We start from the raw sequence: 22,829 nt of genomic DNA, 5'->3' as shown, positions 1-22,829 counted from the left end.
TGTCAATGCATCGTTAAATATAAATCACAGTTCATCAGAAGTAGATATTAATTGTAAATTTGATGCGTCTCCATAACCTGGGGTGTTTTGATTAGTGCACATAGTAGCAAACCAGTTCGCAAATGGACAAATTCAGGGGGGTATTCACTAGAAACCAAACAGAAGCAAATGAAACTGAGGGACCAACCTGAATTTGTCCAATAAACCTTTTTTTGTTGCAAAGAGTCTTCAGTGAAATGTTTTGGTACGTCCCTCCCCATTTTTGGTTCGGTTTGCTTCCTAGTATTTTTTTTTTTATTCAGTTAAATTTGTGGACAGGGACAATGTACAACAAAAACATGTCTGTCAGAGCACTGAGAAATGATGTGTTGCACCAGATTTAGCTAACAGCTAATAGAGTCCCACGGTGGAAGTGTCATAAAACCTAGCGGTCAAACAGAAATGGTTCCAATAGTTTATCCACCATTCATTTTCCCCATAGAGGATTTTAGAAACACTTAAAATAAGGGCTGTGTTTCGTGTAGGCTTTCCCTGGTGTGATGTTTTGATAACATGTAAATCTCTGACAAGGACTTATCAATATATTCGGCTCCATTTACGCTGATTCGAAAATGCTAATTCCATCAAAGTTGACATCATGCAAAACTACAAATCACTGCAAGCTCCTGCACGTCATTGCTAGCTGATACCTTTGCTAACAGGGATTGTCAATTTAAAACTTGTACTTGACAGTTCACAGAATTCTCCATTTTAAAGAAATGTAGCCTATTTATTCATTACATTTAGCTAACATTTAAGCCAGAGATTCTTCCCTTTGCCTCGATTCGGCAGTCTCGTCCAGATCATCATGGCATTTGTAGTTCTTTGGTGGCCACATTTAGCATTTCATTTTTGGGGGGGTAAATGCAGGCGACTATATTGATAAGTCACCTTGTCCTAGAGAGTTTTATGCCAGGGTAAGCCTGTGAAACACAGCCCTTTTAATTGTTTCTAAAATCCCCTATGGGAAAAATGGTGGAAAACGATTGGAACCATTTCCCTGTTTGACCTCTAGGTTTTATGGGTATTATGACTCTTACTGTGGTACTCTATTTACATACACACACCTCTGATCAACCAGACAGGTGTTCCATATACCTAACCCTCCCACACGGCGTAGAATGAAGTTGCCCCTAGAGGCTGATCTGGCTAATTTTACCCACTAATGGTTAGGGTAGGGTAAGCTGATCCTAGGGGGAACTTCACCCCAGAGCCACAAAACTCTGCTTAACTGTTCTGCACTAAGACTCACAAAGTAGTGCTACAATGACACCCAGACTCAACAGTTAAAATAAACTTTCTTGATTTATTCTCTCAGCCCACCACTCATGTACATATTGCACCCTTTATTTAGTAAAGAAATATATAAAAACATATCCCAAACCACCTGGTATTCTACATGATACAGTAGACAAATTGAGTAGAGTGAACAACCGACTCAAATTGGCAGCACAACAGAATGCAACAGAGCCTTCCTATTGTGCTTTATTTGTAGAACATTCTATTTTGTTGCCATATTGGGTGGCCATTGAGGAAATCCCATGGACAAAGAACTAGCCTATGTCCATTATACCCATTCTATTCCTATGGTGTAGACATCATCATGGTTATAGAGAGGGAGACAGGAGACCTGCTGGTCATTCCAGACATGATAGGAAGCGTCCCAAATGGTACCCTATTTCCTACATAGTGCCATAGAGCTCTGGTCAAAAGTAGTGTACTATATAGGGCAGCCATCCTCAATAGGTGGACCGCAGGCCAGATCTAGACCCAGAATGGGGTCAATACAGTCGGGATTCAACTCCTGGTATCATAATGTGTAAAATTGCAGGAAATTAACTTTAAAACGTCTAATTTCTCTGCCAACGAGAGGGGTCCCCTCTTCCTGCTCCTTCCTTCCTAGGACTGGTTGCCTACCAGACAATCAGATTGGAGGAATCTTCACTTGCGGGCGGTGTTGTAATTAGCCACGAACCAATCACATGTCTCCTTCAAGGCTGTGCGTGTGAATTTGGGGGGGGGGGAACAAGGAGACAGCATCAGAAACCAAACAGCAATGGTGAACATGCAGAAAGATGGCAGAATACAGATATGACGTCAATGTTTTAGCACAGTTTTTGGTTAAATCTACTTTTGGGGTTTTTCAAATTGCTGGCGTTGGAGGTAGGTACCTTGTTTGAAGGGGGTAAAGGTGAAGTTGGGGCGGTACCGCAGCAGCTTGGCGTTGCTGGCTGTCTTCTTGAACTGACCATCTGCTTTAGTTGTGTCATACTGAAGGACAGGGGTTAGGGAATCAAACACTGCCACTACTACTGAAAGTGTGTGTGTGAGAGAGCAAGTGAGTATGAAAGAGAGAGAGCGAGAGGGACTGTGTTTGTGTGTGTGTTTGAGCTGTATATCTGGCCATGCACCTAGTTGAAAGGATACAGTCACTTGACCTTTGAACCCCAGCGCCTCGACGACAGCCTCTGCTGCCTCCTTGATGGACACCTCCTCCTCCTCACCAACTAAAATACAGAGAGAGGGAGAATGAACACTGAATCCTGAAAATATTTGTTTAAAGTGTGAGTATGAGAGAGAGAAAGTGAGTGTGTATGAGAGTGTGTGTGCTCACCAGACAGTATGATAGGGTCCACTTCGGGGTACTCTCTCAGCACCCAGAGGAAGAGACGAGCCAGGTCCAACGAGTAGATGAACTGCCTTCTGGGAGTTCCTGAGCCCCACACCACCAACGGACTGCCCTCCTCTAACACACACACACGTAAAGGCCTGTTAGAAGGAATGTCTATACCGATCCTTGTAGGGGGGTATACTGTATAGATTAAAACAGTTAGCTGAAAAATAAAGAACTAGAGTGTTGTGTAGTTATCTTACTCTGAGCGATATATGCTTTGTGTATGAGGCCTGGTAGTACATGGCCATCCTCAATGTTGAAATTATCATGAGGGCCGAACACATTGGTTGGTATCACTGCTGTGTAGCACCGCCCACGCTGCTGGTAATAAGCCCTGCAAGACAAACACACACCTCAATCCACAAACATTGAATAAACACACACACACACACACACAATACATAATTATTGAACATACACAGATCATGTTCACTTCATGTCTTCTGCCTCACTTCTAGAGAAGGTCACTGAGCAGCTAAAGGGTCAAGGGTCAGAGGTGCAGGAGGCTCACAAGGCCATTCTGGATGACCTCGCTGAGGTCAGTGGGCGTGCAGAGGACATCTATAGCAAAATAGGTAAGCTGTGCACGCACATATACCCACATATCTCCCTTGTAAAATAAGACTTCCTGGTTAAATGAAGGTTAAATAAAACACCAACACACCGATTGTGGACATCGATCATTCTCTTAGCATAGGAGTAGCCAAAGTTAGACTCGTGAGGAGGGCCGTTGTGGATCTGCAAGTTAAGAAAGAGATATGATTGTAGTTGACTGTCTACAACACACATACACACACACAAACACCACACATGCCCTGTTACCATGGTCTCGTTGATGGGATAGGTGGTCTTGTCAGGGAAGATGCAGGTGGAGAGACAGGAGACCACCCTGACAGCATCCACCTCGTGTGCTGCCTGCAGAACGTTGTCATTTATGTAGATGTTGTTCCTCTGAAGAACACACATGGATGGATGAATGGATACGTTGGTAAATAAACAACAAAATCACACACATGGATGGATAAGGTTGAACCAGGTTCCCAATTGGCACCCTATTAACTATAGTTAGTAGTGTACTACCTTTGACCAGGGCCCATAGTGAATAGGGTGCCAATTGGGATGTACCCTAAAATCAGTAAATAAACATTGAGACCTCTTCCTCCACCATTTTCCAGAAGTGTGCACTTGCACACTCCCCTTAATGGATTTAAAAACAAAGGATTGGTAAAAACATTGGCTGGAGGCAGTTTCCACCATTTTCTAAATAAGGTGAGAAATTGAGCAAGTGCACACTTCTGGAGATGCAGCCTCTGTCATTACAACTCCTGAATCCCTTCCTCTTACCCAGAAGTCTAGGTTGGCCCTCATGTTCTTGAAGAGCCCTCCCACCATGGCTGCCAGGTGGATGACGTGGGTGGGCTGGTGCTTCTGAAACACTGCCTGCGTCTCACCCATGTCCCTGAGGGAGCATACACAAACCCACACACAAGTCAGCTTGACTTTTCAAAGACACAGGAACTCATCAGGGGCTCCAAAGCCATCCAGAGTTAGCACTGAGGCAGGAGAGGGTCAGGTGTGTGTGCCTTGCCTGTGTATGTGTATATGTATATATATACACTACCAGTCAAAAGTTTGGACACATGTACTCATTCAAAGGTTTTTCTTTATTGTAAAAAAGTTTTACATTGGAGAATAATAGTGAAAACTATGAAATAACACATATGGAATCATGTAGTAACCAAAAAAGTGTTCAACAAATCAAAATATATTGTATATTTGAGATTCTTCTAATAGCCAACCTTTGCGTTGATGACAGCTTTGCACACTCTTAGCATTCTCTCAACCAGCTTCATTAGGTAGTCCCCTGGAATGCATTTCAATTAACAGGTGTGCCTTGTTAAGTTAATTTGTGGAATTTATTTCCTTCTTAATGCGTTTGAGCCAATTGTTTGTGTTGTGACATGGTAGGGGGGCATACAGAAGATAGCCCTATTTGGTAAAAGACCAAGTCCATATTATGGCAAGAAGAGCTCAAATAAGCAAAGAGAAACGACAGTCCATCATTACTTTAAGACATGAAGGTCAGTCAATACGGAACATTTCAAGAACTTTGAAAGTTTCTTCAAGTGCAGTCGCAAAAACCATCAAGGGCTATGATGAAACTGGCTCTCATGAGGACTGCCACAGGAATGGAAGATCCAGAGTTACCTCTGCTGCAGAGGATGTTCATTAGAGTTACCAGCCTCAGAAATCGGCAATTAACTGCACCTCAGATTGCAGCCCAAATAAATGCTTCACAGAGTTCAAGTAGCAGACACATCAACATCAACTGTTCAGAGGGGACCGTGTGAATCAGGCATTCATGGTCGAATTGCTGCAAAGAAACCACTACTAAAGGACACAATAAGAAGAAGAGACCTGCTTGGGCCAAGAAACACGAGCAATGGACATTAGACTGGTGGAAATTTGTCCAAATTGGAGATTTTTGGTTCAAACCGCTGTGTCTTTGTGAGACACGGTGTGGGTGAACGGATGATCTCCGCATGTGTGTTTCCCACCGTAAAGCATGGAGGAGGTGGTGTTATCGTGTGGGGGTGCTTTGCTAGTGACACTGTCAGTGACTTATTTAGAATTCAAGGCACACTTAACCAGCATGGTTACCACAGCATTCTGCAGCGATACGCCATCCCATCTGGTTTGGTCTTAGTGGGACTATCATTTTTGTTTTTCAACAGGACAATGACCCAACACACCTCCAGGCTGTGTAAGGGCTATTTTACCAAGAAGTAGAGTGATGGAGTGCTGCATCAGATGACCTGGCCTCCACAATCCCCCAAACTCAACCCAATTGAGATGGTTTGGGATGAGTTGGACCGAAGAGTGAAGGAAAAGCAGCCAACAAGTGCTCAGAATATGTGGGAACTCCTTCAAGACTGTTGGAAATGCATTCCAGGTGAAGCTGGTTGAGAGAATGCCAAGAGTGTGCAAAGCTGTCATCAAGGCAAAGGGTGGCTATTTGAAGAATCTCAAATATATTTTGATTTGTTTAACACTTTTTTGGTTACTACATGATTCCATATGTGTTCTTTCATAGTTTTGATGTCTTCACTATTATTCTACAATGTAAAAAATAAAGAAAAACCCTTGAATGAGTAGGTGTGTCCAAACATTTGACTGGTAGTGTATATGTGCGTGCATGTGTACCATGTGTCTGTCTATGAGTGAGTGCGTATGTCTGTGTGCGTGTGTAGCTCTCACATGAGGTTTGCATCCTTAGAGGAGAGGAAGATCCACTCCTCTCCATCCCTGGCCCCTCCCTCTTCTTTGACCACATGTTCTATGGCCCTGCCCACCAGACCAGTCCCCCCGGTCACCAACACCCGCATAGGACCGCTCTGATCCACCGTGCTATCTCCCATCTGCACAGAGAGGGAGGAAAAGAGGGTGGGATTAAACAAGAGTTACTATCTGAGCCGAGGACTACCTCTTTACGCAGAAAGTAGGCCTAGGTAATATACACTGCTCAAAAAAATAAAGGGAACACTTAAACAACACAATGTAACTCCAAGTCAATCACACTTCTGTGAAATCAAACTGTCCACTTAGGAAGCAACACTGATTGACAATAAATTTCACATGCTGTTGTGCAAATGGAATAGACAACAGGTGGAAATTATAGGCAATTAGCAAGACACCCCCAATAAAGGACTGGTTTTGCAGGTGGTGACCACAGACCACTTCTCAGTTCCTATGCTTCCTGGCTGATGTTTTGGTCACTTTTGAATGCTGGCGGTGCTTTCACTCTAGTGGTAGCATGAGACGGAGTCTACAACCCACACAAGTGGCTCAGGTAGTGCAGCTCATCCAGGATGGCACATCAATGCGAGCTGTGGCAAGAAGGTTTGCTGTGTCTGTCAGCGTAGTGTCCAGAGCATGGAGGCGCTACCAGGAGACAGGCCAGTACATCAGGAGACGTGGAGGAGGCCGTAGGAGGGCAACAACCCAGCAGCAGGACTGCTACCTCCGCCTTTGTGCAAGGAGGAGTAGGAGGAGCACTGCCAGAGCCCTGCAAAATGACCTCCAGCAGGCCACAAATGTGCATGTGTCTGCTCAAACGGTCAGAAACAGACTCTATGAGGGTGGTATGAGGGCCCAACGTCCACAGGTGCGGGTTGTGCTTACAGCCCAACACCGTGCAGGACGTTTGGCATTTGCCAGAGAACACCAAGATTGGCAAATTCGCCACTGGTGCCCTGTGCTCTTCACAGATGAAAGCAGGTTCACACTGAGCACATGTGACAGACGTGACAGAGTCTGGAGACGCCGTGGAGAACGTTCTGCTGCCTGCAACATCCTCCAGCATGACCGGTTTGGCGGTGGGTCAGTCATGGTGTGGGGTGGCATTTCTTTGGGGGGCCGCACAGCCCTCCATGTGCTCGCCAGAGGTAGCCTGACTGCCATTAGGTACTGAGATGGGATCCTCAGACCCCTTGTGAGACCATATGCTGGTGCGGTTGGCCCTGGGTTCCTCCTAATGCAAGACAATGCTAGACCTCACGTGGCTGGAGTGTGTCAGCAGTTCCTGCAAGAGGAAGGCATTGATGCTATGGACTGGCCCGCCCGTTCCCCAGACCTGAATCCAATTGAGCACATCTGGGACATCATGTCTCGCTCCATCCACCAATGCCACGTTGCACCACAGACTGTCCAGGAGTTGGCGGATGCTTTAGTCCAGGTCTGGGAGGAGATCCCTCAGGAGACCATCCGCCACCTCATCAGGAGCATGCCCAGGCGTTGTAGGGAGGTCATACAGGCACGTGGAGGCCACACTCACTACTGAGCCTCATTTTGACTTGTTTTAAGGACATTACATCAAAGTTGGATCAGCCTGTAGTGTGGTTTTCCACTTTAATTTTGAGGGTGACTCCAAATCCAGACCTCCATGGGTTGATACATTTGATTTCCATTGATCATTTTTGTGTGATTTTGTTGTCAGCACATTCAACTATGTAAAGAAAAAAGTATTTAATAAGATTATTTCATTCATTCAGATCTAGGATGTGTTATTTTAGTGTTCCCTTTATTTTTTTGAGCAGCGTATATATAGTTGAAGTCGGAAGTTTACATACACTTACGTTGGAGTCATTAAAACTCGTTTTTCAACCACTCCACAAATTTATTGTTAACAAACTACAGTTTTGGCAAGTCGGTTAGGACATCTACTTTGTGCATGACAAGTAATTTTTACAACAATTGTTTACAGACAGATTATTTCACTTATAATTCACTGTATCACAATTCCAGTGGGTCAGAAGTTTACATACACTAAGTTGACTGTGCCTTTAAACAGCTTGGAAAATTCCAGAAAATGATGTCATTTACATTTTATCCAGACTTTAGAAGCTTCTGATAGGCTAATTGACATAATTTAAGTCAATTGGAGGTGTACCTGTGGATGTATTTCAAGGCCTACCTTAATCTTTGCTTGACATAATGGGAAAATCAAAAGAAATCAGCAAAGACCTCAGAAAAGAAATTGTAGACCTCCACAAGTCTGGTTCATCCTTGGGAGCAATGTCCAAATGCCTGAAGGTACCACGTTCATTTGTACAAACAATAGTACGCAAGTATAAACACCATGGGACCACGCAGCCGTCATACCGCTCAGGAAGGAGACGCGGTCGGTCTCCTAGAGATGAACAGACTTTGGTGCGAAAAGTGCAAATCAATCCCAGAACAACAGCAAAGGACCTTGTGAAGATGCTGGAGGAAACGGGTACAAAAGTATCTATATCCAAAGTGAAACGAGTCCTATATCGACATAACCTGAAAGGCCGCTCAGCAAGGAAGAAGCCACTGCTCCAAAACCGCCAAAAAAAAAGCCAGACTACGCTTTGCAACTGCACAAAGATCGTACTTTTTGTAGAAATGTCCTCTGGTCTGATGAAACAAAAATAGAACTGTTTGGCCATAATGACCATCGTTATGTTTGGAGGAAAAGGGGGATTGCTTGCATGCCGAAGAACACCATCCCAACCGTGAAGCACGGGGGTGGCAGCATCATGCTGTGGGGGTGCTTTGCTGCAGGAGGGACTGGTGCACTTCACAAAATAGATGGCATCATGAGGAAGGAAAATGATGTGGATATATTGAAGCAACATCTCAAGATATCAGTCAGGAAGTTAAAGCTTGGTCGCAAATGGGTCTTCCAAATGGACAATGGCCCCAAGCATTCTTCCAAAGTTGTGGCAAAATGACTTAAGGACAACAAAGTCAAGGTATTGGAGTGGCCATCACAAAGCCCTGACCTCAATCCTATAGAACATTTGTGGGCAGAACTGAAAAAGCGTTTGCGTGCAAGGAGGCCTACAAACCTGTCTCAGTTACACCAGCTCTGTCAGGAGGAATGGGCCAAAATTCACCCAACTTATTGTGGGAAGCTTGTGGAAGGCTACTCGAAACATTTGACCCAAGTTAAACAATTTAAAGGCAATACTACCAAATACTAATTGAGTGTATGTAAACTTCTGACCCACTGGGAATGTGATGAAAGAAATAAAAGCTGAAATAAATCATCCTCTCTACTATTATTCTGACATTTCACATTCTTAAAATAAAGTGGTGATCCTAACTGACCTAAGACAGGGAATTTTTACTAGGATTAAATGTCAGGAATTGTGAAAAACTGAGTTTAAATGTAAACTTCCGACTTCAACTGTATATATACACACACACACACACAATTCTGATCTACACTGAACAAAAATATAAACTTAACATGCAAACATTTCTTGGTAATTTAGCAGACACTCTTATCCAGAGCGATTTACAGTAGTGAGTGCATACATTTTTGTACTGGTCCTTCATGGGAATCGAACCCACAACCCTAACGTTGTAAGCGCCATGCACTACCAACTGAGCCACATGGGACTGAGCCGGTATTCCCTAGGAGGAAGTCTGTTGTGTGCAGCTCACCCTGCACTAACATAAATAACATGAGCACATCTACTGCTGCTAAGCTTCCCAGTAAAGCAATAAAAACAAGTAAGCATCCCAGAAGAAAAGTGCTCAAAATAGCCCACGTTAACATATGTAGCTTAAGAAACAATGTTCATGAAATCAATAATTTGCTAGTAACAGATGACATTCATATTCTGACAATCTCTGAAACTCACTTACATAATACTTTTGATGATACAGTGGTAGCAAAACAAGGTTATAACATTTACAGAAAAGATAGAAATGCAAATAGTGGAGGTGTTGCTTTTTATATTCAGAACCACATTCCTGTAAAGCTTAGAGAGGATCTCATGTTCATCTGCCTCACCTAAAGCCCATTCTGGTGGGAAGCTGCTATAGACCACCAAGTGCTAACAGTCAGTATCTGGATAACATGTGTGAAATGCTTGATAATGTATGTGATATCAACAGAGGTATATTTTCTGGGTGACTTAAATAGACTGGCTTTCATCAAGCTGCCCACTCAAGAAAAAACGTCAAACTGTAACGAGTGCCTGCAACCTGGTTCAGGTTATCAGTCAACCTACCAGGGTAGTTACAAACAGCACAGGAATGAAATCATCAACATTTATTGATCACATCTTTACTAATGCTGCAGAAATTTGCTTGAAAGCAGTATCTAGATCCATCGGATGTATTGATCACAATATAGTAGCCATATCTAGGAAAACCAAAGTTCCAAAGGCCTAATATAGTGTATAAGAGGTCATACAATAGGTTTTGTAGTGATTCCTATGTTGTTGATGTAAATCATATTTGTTGGTCTATGGTGTGTAATGAAGAGCAAACAGACACAGCACTTGACATATTTATGAAATTGCTTATTCCAGTTACTAATAAGCAGGCACCCATTAAAACAATTACTTTAAAAAACTGTTAAATCCCTGTGGATTGATGAGGAATTGAAAAATTGTATGGTTGAGAGGGATGAGGCAAAAGGAATGGCAAATAAGTCTGGCTGCACAACTGATTGGCAAACGTATTGCAAATTGAGAAATCATGTGACTAAACTGAATAAAAAGGAGAAGAAACTACACTATGAAACAAAGATAAATGCCATAAAGAATGATAGTAAAAAGCTTTGAGAACCTTAAATGAAATGTTGGGAAAAAAAGCAAACTCAGCTCCATCATTTATTGAATCAGATGGCTCATTCATCACAAAACCAACTGATATTGCCAACTACTTTAATGATTTTTTCATTGGCAAGATTAGCAAACTTAGGCCTGACATGCCAGCAACAAACGCTGACACTACACATCCAAGTATATCTGACCAAATTATGAAAGACAAGCATTGTAATTTTGAATTCTGGAGTGTGGAAGAGGTGAAAAAAGTATTGTTGTCTATCAACAATGACAATCCACCGGGGTCTGACAACTTGGATGGAAATTTACTGACGATAATAGCGGACAATATTGCCACTCATATTTGCCACATTTTCAATTTAAGCCTACTAGAATGTGTGTGCCCCCAGGCTTGGAGGGAAGCAAAAGTCATTCCGCTACCTAAGCATAGTAAAGCCCCCATTACTGTCTCAAATAGCCGACCAATCAGCCTGTTACCAACCCTTAGTAAAAAATTGTGTTTGACCAGATACAATGTTATTTTACAGTAAACCAATTGACAACAAAGTTTCAGAATGCTTATAGGGAAGGACATTCAACAAGCACAGCACTTACACAAATGACTGATGATTGGCTGAGAGAAATTGATGATAAAAAGATTGTGGGGGCTGTTTTGTTAGACTTCAGTGCGGCTTTTTACATTATCAATCATAGTCTGCTGCTGGAAAAACGTATGTGTTATGGCTTTACACCCCCTGCTATATTGTGGATAAACAGTTACCTGTCTAACAGAACACAGAGGGTGTTCTTTAATGGAAGCCTCTCCAACATAATCCAGGTAGAATCAGGATTTCCCCAGGGTAGCTGTCTAGACCCATTACTTTTTTCAATCTTTACTAATGACATGCCGCTGGCTTTGAGTAAAGTCAGAGTGTCTATATATATGCGGATGACTCAACACTATACATGTCAGCTACTACAGCGACTGAAATGACTGCAACACTTAACAAAGAGTTGCAGTTAGTTTCAGAGTGGGTGGCAAGGAATAAATTAGTCCTAAATATTTCTAAAACTAAAAGCATTGTATTTGGGACAAATCATTCACTAAACCCTAAACCTCAACTAAATCTTGTAATAAATAATGTGGAAATTGAGCAAGTTGAGGTGACTAAACTTCTTGGACTAACCCTGGATTGTAAACTGTCATGGTCAAAACATATTGATACAATAGTAGCTAAGATGGGGAGAAGTATGTCCATAATAAAGCGCTGCTCTACCTTCTTAACAGCACTATCAACAAGGCAGGTCCTACAGGCCCTAGTTTTGTCGCACCTGGACTACCATTCAGTTGTGTGGTCAGGTGCCACAAAAAAGGACTTAGGAAAATTGCAATTGACTCAGAACAGGGCAGCACGGCTGGCCCTTGGATGTACACAGAGAGCTAATATTAATAATATTTACATTTCAGTCATTTAGCAGACGCTCTTATCCAGAGCGACTTACAGTTAGTGAGTGCATACATTTTTCATACTGGCCCCCCGTGGAAAACGAACCCACAACCCTGGCGTTGCAAGCACCACACTCTACCAACTGAGCTACAGGGGACCCGTATGTATGTCAATCTCTCCTGGCTCAAAGTGGAGAAGAGATTTACTTAATCACTACTTGTATTTATGAGAGGTATTGACATGTTGAATGTACCGAGCTGTCTGTTTGAACTACTGGCGCACAGCTCGGACATCCATGCATACCCCACAAGACATGCCACAAGAGGTCTCTTCACAGATGAGCTTCCCTGAGACAGTTTCTGACAGTTTGTGCAGAAATTCTTTGGTTGTGCAAACCCACAGTTTCATCAGCTGTCCGGGTGGCTGGTCTCAGACGATCCTGCAGGTGAAGAAGCCGGATGTGGAGGTCCTGGGCTGGCATGGTTACACGTGGTCTGCGGTTGTGAGGCCAGTTGGATGTACTGCCAAATTCTCTAAAACAATGTTGGAGGCTGCTTATGGTATAGAAATGAACATTAAATTATCTGGCAACAGCTTGCCAATTGCACGCTCCCTCACAACTTGAGACATCTGTGGCATTGTGTTGTGTGACAAAACAGCACATTTTAGAGTGGCCTTTTATATTCCCCAACACAAGGTGCACCTGTATAATGATCATGCTGTTTAATCAGCTTCTTGATATGTCACATCTTTCAGGTGGATGGATTATCTTGGCAATGGAGAAATTGTCACTAACTGGGATGTAAACAAAATTGTGCATAAAATGTGAGAGAAATAAGCTTTTTGTGCGTATGGAACATTTCTGGGATCTTTTATTTCAGCTCATGAAACATGGGAACAACACTTTACATGTTGCATTTATATTTTTGTTCAGTATAAATCCTGAATAAATGAATTGTAATTCGTAACATATCATATGCAATGGATGATGGACATCCACAAATGAATACATACCATATGAAACGTAACATATCATACTAATTGGAGTGTTCTGCATTTACGTTTACTATGTTATGTCTTCCCGAGTCCAGGTTGGTTGCAGCGGTCAGTGAAAAGCAGTTAATTGGTCTATCACAATATTTCAAAATTCAATCATAGGAAAAACAGAGTTTAGAAAGCAAATGGCTATTGATGAAAAGAGAAGACAAAGAAAAGACTAATCAATCTCTAGTTATCCAAATTCTCAACTCCCAATCGAGGGAACAGTAGGCCTTGACTATCTAATTGGCACCAGCGGAGAGCTTCAGCCATATCCCCGGTGAGTGCACGCATATTCACTTTATTTATCATTGGCTGAGTCCCACATACCACTGGAAAGTTTTTTGGGGAGACGATAATTTCCTCCTCCATGCTAGATGGACGTCATATTGCACAATTTGTGTCTCCCTTTTTCGTAGGCCTAGATTAGATGATTGCGACAAAAGTCGTTTTTACTGATCTGTTTGTCAGTGTCAGCAAAGTAGGCTATAATTTGTGTCATATTAAAAAATGTTTTGCTTATTGTAGTGATGGCTGATAGATATCTCCGTAATTGATTGGTTAAGCGTGTCATTGTCATCACCGGATATGTCTAACCAAGCAGTGAGGACTAGCAGATTGTAGGTCGGTGAACTGCATGTTAATTGTCTGATTTAAGAGTTATTAAACATAACTAAACCGGATAATTCACTGCCTGGTCTCCATCATGACACTTATCATCTCCAGTCATAAAGTGTAGTTGAATTGCATGAAATGTGTTTATAAAAAGGCGAAATTTTTCCCGTGCAACGAAAGGAGAAGAAACGTATAATTATGCCTAAATGTCACTACGCGCTGAGACCTGCATTATTCAGGGTCCAATTTCCCGAAAGTGATGGAATTTAGGCTTCGGCTACGAGTGTTTTAAAGATGTAATATGAGTTTCCCAAAACACCACGCAGAGAGAACGTTCGATGAGTGCGTCGTTGAGGCATAGTGTCGATACTGATAGGATCGAAAGAAAGGCAGCGCTGCTCTCGGATCAGATTTCGCCATTCAAATCTTACTTTAGCATTATAATTATTTCACAATACTGACGACGGATCAGCTCCTATAGAGATATTACCACCTATGGCTGAAAATATTGAGCCGGCTTATTCTAAGTAAAAACGCACTAAATCACCGCATCATTTACATTTTAGTCATTTAGCAGACGCTCTTATCCAGAGCGATTTACAGTTACTGAGCGCATACATTATTTTTTAATTTTTCATACTGGCCCCCCGTGGGAATCGAACCCACAATCCTGGCATTGCAAACGCCATGCTCTACCAACTGAGCTACATCATGAAATATATTGTGATTGAAATAATAACCATTTTACATAGGCTAAAGCTTTTCATTACACGTTGAAACTCAGTCTCTTAAAAAACTAAGCATACAGAAACAAAAGTTACAAAACAAATGTAGGAGGATCTGGCAATTATTGGGCGATGGTCTTCAACAGCTTTAGATGATAGCCCAGTGGCGGCTCCTGAAAAAATTCTCAGGGGGGGCAATTTTTCTGATGATTTAGGTGACCTACACACATTTAAAAAAAGATATGTCCAGCAACAACATGAAGACAGGGGCAGCATATAAGTCAATACCAGAAGCATTTATTGACTGATCTCAAAAGTGTTGGCTTACCAGGGTTGGTGGAGCCCTCAGTTTCATCTTTGCCTCGCAAAGCTAACTCAAACACTCCGCAAAACTTGTCCACCAGTATCTGTCTTTTTATCTCACGTTGTACATCTCTTAAAGCCTGTCTATCACCCCCAGCATAAACTGCCTTCTTCCTATCAAGTAGTGATTTTAGATGTTTTGATACCCAAGGCTTGTTGTTAGGGAAGATTTTACAGGTCTTAGTAGGCACAACTGACTCAACACAGAAGTTTACATAGTCTGAAATAACCTCTGTGAGTTCATCCAGATCAGAGCTGCTGTCCTCAAATACCTCCCACATTGTACAGTCAAAACACCCCAAGTGATACTGTTGTCATTCCAGATCTGGACAGTTTTAACTGTGGGTTTCTCCCTCTCCAGGAGGCGACAGTAAATTGGCCTGAGGTAGACCACATTGTGGTCTGATGTCCCCAGAGGAGGTCTGGTGGTGGCAGAGAACGCCTTTGGTATTGTCCCATAGCACAAATCAAGAGTCCTATTTTTCCTAGTGTGACATTTCACATACTGATGGTATGTGCGCAAGACTTTGTGCAAGGTACAGTTGTTAAAATCCCCTAAAATAAATTTGGGTGCGTCGGGGGAGATGGATTCCAGTTTCTGTGACAGATTATAAATAATCTCTGATGCCTTTGTTATATTAGCTTTTGGTTGAATGTACACAACGGTAACAAACAATTGGGGGAACTCACGGGGCAGATAGTAAGGTCGCAGTGACACAGAAAGCAGTTCAATGTCGGGGGTACAGAGTCGCTCTCTTACCAGGATCGATTTACACCACTGGTCGCTGACAAGCAGGCAGACGCCCCCGCCGTGAAGTTTCCCTGTGACTGTCAGATCGCGGTCCGCTCTGACCAGGGTGAAGCCGGCCGGCTCCACTTCTCTGTCCGGGACTCTGTCATCCAGCCAAGTCTCAGTAAATGCCAGCAAACAGGCCTCCCGATATTCGTGTTGGAAGCGCAGATTCGCTGACAACTCATCCGCTTTCCCCCTCAGTGACTGGGCATTAATCAGCAAGGTGGTGGGTAAGGGAAGTTTGTTCTTAATTTTTTTTAAGTCGTTGTCTGATTCCCCCGCGTTTTCCACGTTTGCATTTGGGTTTGTAATCCACTCGCAGACAATCAGGTATTAGATGGGCCATTGGGATATCCATCGCGTTCGTATTTGAGTTGCATTGTAGTAAAAACTCCCTGCTGTATTGGATTCCGCTGCCAGCAGCGTTTTCATTATTTAGTCCGTTCGTAGCGGGTATGTACACAATCAACAAGATCAGTCCAACACCGTGACCCCACCACTGGAAATCCATGGTTGGCAGAATGTTTGTAAACTAAGTGTACAAATTAAAAACATAAAATAACGCCACTAAGTGTACAAATTAAAAACATAAGATTAAAAACATAAGATAACGCCACACCAAACGTCACACACACTGCAGGTCGCAACAGAGACGCTGCTACCCGCTCTTTTCTTAGTTACGTTCATGGTTATGTTACGTATGACGAAAGCGCGTAAGTGCAAGCCCTCAGAAACCCATAGAGATTGTATTGAAAGCTCTGAAATTTGAAAAAAATAGATTTTACATGGGAGTCTATGACAGACTTCTGGGCGATTTTCAACCTGACTGAAATCGCCCCAAAAGGGGGGGGGGGGGGCCATTTGAAGCACGACTTTAGCCTGATTGGACATTTAGTGGCAGTGTGGCACTGTGGCAGATCAGACGTCTAGATTACAACACTGATAACTACTGTTGCCGTGATATAATTGATTAGAAAAAAAATCCCTTCCTTTTCCCGTTTGGCAGTGCGTCGCCCATATCGCCCTATTGAACACACCGCCCCTGTGATAGCCTACTACCTTTCTAAACTGCCTATTTTGAGAATATAGCCTACTGTATTTATATTTTAATGCAGTCATCTCGGTTTTCATTTGAAGCATATTTTTTATATACATCGCTTGTTTGTATCAATTGCAAAGACATTGGCAACTTTGTATTTGTAGTCAACTTTGTTCTGAAGTTAAACCATGTCAAGAAAAAGAGACGTCGGAAGACAAAAAAAAGCATCGAACTACGGATTTAGCTATTCTACGAGTGGTCTGAGGCAGGCGTTAGATTAGGAGGATTTAGCTATTCTACGAGTGGTCTGAGGCAGGCGTTAGATTAGGAGCGTTTTCAAGTGCAACTTTAGTAATGACAGCTCGGATATTTAACAATGCTCCAACGAATGTTCTTACGATGAATTTAGCCCTAAAATGCTTTTGGGAAACCGGGTTATATTATTATCTTAAATTATGACAATGAAATCTACTCATCACATTAGGAACGAGTTTGAGTAGTGGTTGACATTGTATATGTACATTGTTCCACGGACCTTTAAACCTAATACTGCGGTGATAGGCCTAATTAATGACTGGGGTCATTTGTTTGTTTTTGCTGTTCTCTAAATAGCATGAGTTTCTAAATCGTGTAGAAATGTAGTAAATAAGATTAAATTTCCCAAAAAATAATCCACACCCCCACTGGGTTTAGCTGAACCGACGCTACTGTCCTCGGATTTGAACCCACCCCTGGCGTTGCAAGCGTTATGCTCCAACGTTACCATTTTTTTACATTTATTTAACTAGGGAAGTCAGTTAATAACAAATTCTTATTTACAATGACGGCCTACACCGGCCAAACCCGGACGACGCTGGGCCAATTGTGTGCCGTCCTATGGGACTCCCAATCACGGCCGGTTGTGATACAGCCTGGAATCGAACCAGGGGGTCTGTAGTGACGTTCTTAAGCACTGAGATGCAGTGCCTTAGACCACTGCGCCACTCGGAAGGCCGAAAAATGAGCTAGACTGTCACCAAAAGAAGATGCTGTTAAAGTTACATGAAAAGTGTTTTGCTTACCAGTTACTCCAGAGCTTGATTCTTCTTCTAGCTAGCTATGAAGTCAGAAGCTTATATGACCGGATTCTGAAAAACCAGTCCCAATGAGGTGGTTAGGGCGATGTCAAAACTATTTATGGCGAATACCGCCACCAGCTGAAAAGAATAGGAAACACGATTGACGTTACGCAAGTGGAGGCTGATCTTGGGTCAGTTTAGCATTTCCCCCACAAATGGTAAAGGATGACTGTGGGAGGGGAAGCTTATCCTAGATCTGTAACTACCTTTCCTAGGGGAAATTTACCCCCGGGCACTCAGCAAGCGGGTTTTCAGCACTCAGCAAGGGTGAACCGATGCACAGGTTTTAAATATTGACTAACACATGACTGTTTCCTTGTTGAGATTCAATTTCCAATCTTTGGGCCCCTGTTGTTCACTACCAGTAAACAGTTTGGACACACCTACTCAATCAAGGTTTTTAAAAAATTTATTTTGACTATTTATTACATTGTAGAATAATAGTGAAGACATCAAAACTATGAAATTACACATATGGAATCATGTAGTAACCAAAAAAGTGTTAAACAAATAAAAATATATGTTATATTTGAGATTCTTCAAATAGCCACCCTTTGCATTTGATGACAGCTTTACACACTCTTGGCAGTCTCTCAACCAGCTTCATGAGGTAGTCACCTGGAATGCATTTCAATTAACAGGTGTGCCTTCTTAAAAGTTAATTTGTGGAATTTCTTTCCTTCTTAATGCGTTTGAGCTTAGTTGTGTTGTGACAAGTTAGGCGGGGTATACAGAAGATAGCCCTATTTTGTAAAAGACCAAGTCCATATTATGGCAAGAACAGCTCAAATAAGCAAAGAGAAACGACATTCCATCATTACTTTAAGACATGAAGGTCAGTCAATACAGAACATTTCAAGAACTTTGAAAGTTTCTTCAAGTGCATTCTCAAAACCCATCAAGCGATATGATGAAACTGGCTCACATGAGGACCGCCACAGGAAAAGAAGACCCAGAGTTACCTCTAATGCAGAGGATAAATTCATTAGAGTTACCAGCCTCAGATTGCAGCCCAAATAAATGCTTCACAGAGTTCAAGTAACAGACACATCTCAACATCAACTGTTCAGAGGGTGACTGCGTGAATCAGGCCTTCATGGTCGAATTGCTGAAAAGAAACCACTACTAAAGGACACCAATAAGAAGAAGAGACTGGCTTGTCCAAGAAACACGAGCAATGGACATTAGACCGGTGGAAATGTGTACTTTGGTCTGATGAGTCCAAATGTGAGATTTTTGGTTCCAACCGCAATGTCTTTGTGAGACGCAGAGTAGGTGAACGGATGATCTCGGCATGTGTGGTTCCCGCCGTGAAGCATGGAGGAGGAGGTGTGATGGTGTGGGGGTACTTTGCTAGTGACACTGTCTGTGATTTATTTAGAATTCAAGGCACACTTAACCAGCATGGCTACCACAGCATTCTGCAGTGATACGCCATCCCATCTGGTTTGGGCTTAGTGGGACTATCATTTGTTTTTCAACAGGACAATGACCCAACACACCTCCAGGCTGTGTAAGGGCGATGTGACCAAGAAGTAGAGTGATGGAGTGCTGCATGAGATGACCTGGCCTCCACAATCATCCGACCTCAACCCAATTGAGATGGTTTGGGATGAGTTGGACCGCAGAGTGAAGGAAAAGCAGCCAACAAGTGCTCAGCATATGTGGGAACTCCTTCAAGACTGTTGGAAAAGCATTCCAGGTGAAGCTGGTTGAGAGAATGCCAAGAGTGTGCAAAGCTGTCATTAAGGCAAAGGGTGGCTACTTTGAAGAATCTAAAATCTAAAATATATTTTGATTTGCTTAACACTTCTTTGGTTACTACATGATTCCATATGTGTTATTTCAATGTAGAAAATAGTAAAAATAAAGAAAAACCCTTGAATGAGTAGGTGTGTACAAACTTTTGACTGGTACTGTAAGTATTCAGACCCTTTACTCTGTACTTTGTTGAAGCTCCTTTGGCGCTACAAGCCTGGCACACCTGTATTTGGGGAGTATCTCCCATTCTTCTTTGCAGATCCTCTCAAGCTCTGTCAGGTTGGATGGGGAGCGTCACTGCACAGCTATTTTCAGGTCTCTCCAGAGCTGTTTGATCAGGTTCAAGTCTGGGCTCTGGCTGGGCCACTCAAGGACATTCAGAGACTTGTCCCGAAGCCACTCCTGCATTGTCTTGGCTGTGTGCTTAGGGTCGTTGTTCTGTTGGAAGGTGAACCTTCATCCCAGTCTGAGGTCCTGAGTGCTCTGGAGCAGGTTTTCATCAAGGATCTCTTTGTAATTTGCTCCGTTCATCTTTCCCTCGATCCTGACTAGTCTTCCAGTCCCTGCTGCTGAAAAACATCCCCACAGCATGATGCTGCCACCACGCTTCACCGTAGGGATGGTGCCAGGTTTCCTCCAGATGTGACGCTTGGCATTCAGGCCAAAGAGTTCAATCTTGGTTTCATCAGACCACCACCTTGTTTCTCATGGTCTGAGTCCTTTAGGTGCCCTTTGGCAAACTCCAAGCGGGCTTTCATGTGCCTTTTACTGAGTGGCTTCCGTCTGGCCACTCTACCATAAAGGCCTGATTGGTGAAGTGCTGCAGAGATGGTTGTCCTTCTGGAAGGTTCTCCCATCTCCACAGAGGAACTCTGGAGCTTTGTCAGAGAGACCATCGGGTTCTTGGTCACCTCCCTGACCAAGGCCCTTCTCCCCCGATTGCTCAGTTTGGCCGGGCGGCCAGCTCTAGGAAGAGTCTTGGTGGTTCCAAACTTCTTCCATTTAAAAAGAATGATGGAGGCCACTGTGTTCTTGGGGACCTTCAATGCTGCAGACATTTTTTGGTACCCTTCCCCAGATCTGTGCCTCAACACAATCCTGTCTCGGAGCTCTACGGACAATTCCTTCAACCTCATGGCTTGGTTTTTGCTCTGACATGCACTGTCAACTGTGGGACCTTATATAGACAGGTGTGTGCCTTTCCAAATAATGTCCAATCAATTGAATTTACCACAGGTGGACTCCAATCAAGTTGTAGAAACATCTCAAGGATGATCAGTGGAAACAGGATGCACCTGAGCTCAATTTCGAGTCTCATAGCAAAGGGTCTGAATACTTATGTAAATAAGGTATTTCAGTTTTACATTTTAAGAAATTTGCAACAAAAAAATTAAATCTGTTTTTGCTTTGGCATTATGGGGTATTGTGTGTAGATTGATGATTTTTTTTGTTTTAATCAATTTTAGAATAAGGCTGTAACGTAACAAAATGTGGAAAAAGTCAAGCGGTCTGAATACTTTCCGAATGTACTGTATGTCTAGATGTTTTAGGGACTAGATGGAAATTAGCTATTAGCTAAATCTGGTACAACACATGTTTTCTCAGTGCTCTGAGACTTGTTTTTGATGTACATTGTCCCTGCCAAATAAACGTAATAAATAAATAAATACAAATGACAAAAGAACTGGCCAGATTACCAGATTACAAGTGGAAAGGGATATTTATCACAATTACCACCTGGACCACCAGTCTTATAATCCTCTATGATCCAGACCAGTCTGCACTAGAGGACCTTACTCAGGATTGGGGTGGCAAAATTCTGTTAAAGCCCCTGTGCAGTCTTTGTAAAAAAACAACAACAAAACATCAAAATATGTCTCATAAATCAGTATGTGTTTATTTAATGAAAATAACTCCAAAATATTTTCCTGAGCCTCATTTGGCCCTTGAAATGCTCAGTCTCATCGTGTGGGAGTTAGGGAACAAATTTTAAGATTAGGAAATTAAGTTTTTAACTACACTGCCCCTTTAACCTTTCCAGATTTCCTGAAATGCTGGTAGCAAGATTCCCGGAATCAAAGGGAATAGGCAGGAAATCCAAAATCCCCCAAACAGAATTTCTGAAAAACCTAAGAAAATTATCAGAATTTTGCAACCCCTAGACAAAATTATAAATGGTGCATTGGTAGATTGCAATGGGAGACAGCTATGAAAATCATGGACTGTCACTGTGTTAGTTAATGAAAGTGTCACACAAACCAGGCATATTTCACATTTGAATAGTTTATTAAACAATGTCCATTTTACTTCCCAAGTCTTCTCTCCAACAGAGTGTGATTGACAGACAGTTGACGTTAAAAGAGAAAAGAAAATGTTGAGGAGGAGGAAGAGGAGGAAGAAGAAGAGGAGGTGAGGAGTACAGAGTACATAGCAGCTGATTCCCACCTTACTTATGTTCAATATCAGTCATATTAATTACATTAATAATTATAATAACAGTATGGACACTGACTATAAGAAGAACATGTGTAGCAACAAATAAAAAATGAGAACCAACAGTAATCATCGAAAACAAAGATATCTAAGAGATTTCAAATCATATCTCTTATAAGTGGAAACTTTTTTAAAGGTAAATATTGTAAATCCTTTCTGTAAGTATTTCATGTATATTCTTTCATGTTTCATTTTTTTAGTAACTTTATGTTTTTAAAAGAGTGGTGACCCAAAGTTCTGCATGCTGATTGGTCGATTTGCTGGGTCAATGCATGACATCACTGCATTCTATTCTATCTACTGCCACCCCTTACACACACACACACACACACACACACACACACACACACACACACACACACACACACACACACACACACACACACACACACACACACACACACACACACACACACACACACACACACACACACACACACACACACACACACACACACACACACACACACACACAACTAGTTACACCATCATCCTGTCTATGGTATCTTATCTTTCTATAGCATCTCAGCATGGGAAACAACTCACCAGAGCTAAACGTATCAGCGGCCAGAAGTGTTGCAGTTGTCTTGGTAAGGAAACACTTTGCGTGCGTCCCAAATGGCACCCTGTTCCCTA

At 42.4% G+C, this 22,829-nt stretch overlaps 1 protein-coding gene across 1 annotated transcript; it reads right to left on the bottom strand.

The window, feature by feature from the left end:
* Positions 1-243: 243 nt before the first annotated feature.
* Positions 244-17,969, bottom strand: LOC311130507 (GDP-L-fucose synthase-like). Its single transcript, XM_084163265.1, has 10 exons — positions 17,883-17,969; positions 5,972-6,132; positions 4,058-4,172; positions 3,536-3,664; positions 3,378-3,451; positions 2,914-3,047; positions 2,654-2,785; positions 2,467-2,546; positions 2,211-2,310; positions 244-2,036 (listed from the first exon to the last, which is right to left on the bottom strand). The coding sequence occupies exons 2-10, from the start codon at positions 6,130-6,132 to the stop codon at positions 1,981-1,983; spliced, it is 981 nt and encodes a 326-aa protein (XP_084019391.1). The 5' UTR covers positions 17,883-17,969; the 3' UTR covers positions 244-1,980.
* Positions 17,970-22,829: the final 4,860 nt, after the last annotated feature.

The sequence above is a fragment of the Coregonus lavaretus genome (genome assembly GCF_964263955.1).
Source record: "Coregonus lavaretus genome assembly, chromosome: 6".
Lineage (NCBI taxonomy): Eukaryota > Metazoa > Chordata > Actinopteri > Salmoniformes > Salmonidae > Coregonus > Coregonus lavaretus.
This window is presented reverse-complemented; position numbering and strand designations above follow the sequence as displayed.

Bases quoted from the DNA above. Each gene is read 5' to 3' on its own strand.
- LOC311130507 (XM_084163265.1), bottom strand. From the start codon at position 6,132: ATGGGAGATAGCACGGTGGATCAGAGCGGTCCTATGCGGGTGTTGGTG. The intron at 3,048-3,377 runs GTGTGTTGGTGT...TTTGTCTTGCAG, and splicing joins ATGATCGATGTCCACAATCG to GGCTTATTACCAGCAGCGTG. The intron at 2,547-2,653 runs GTGAGCACACAC...TCTGTATTTTAG, and splicing joins GGACCCTATCATACTGTCTG to TTGGTGAGGAGGAGGAGGTG.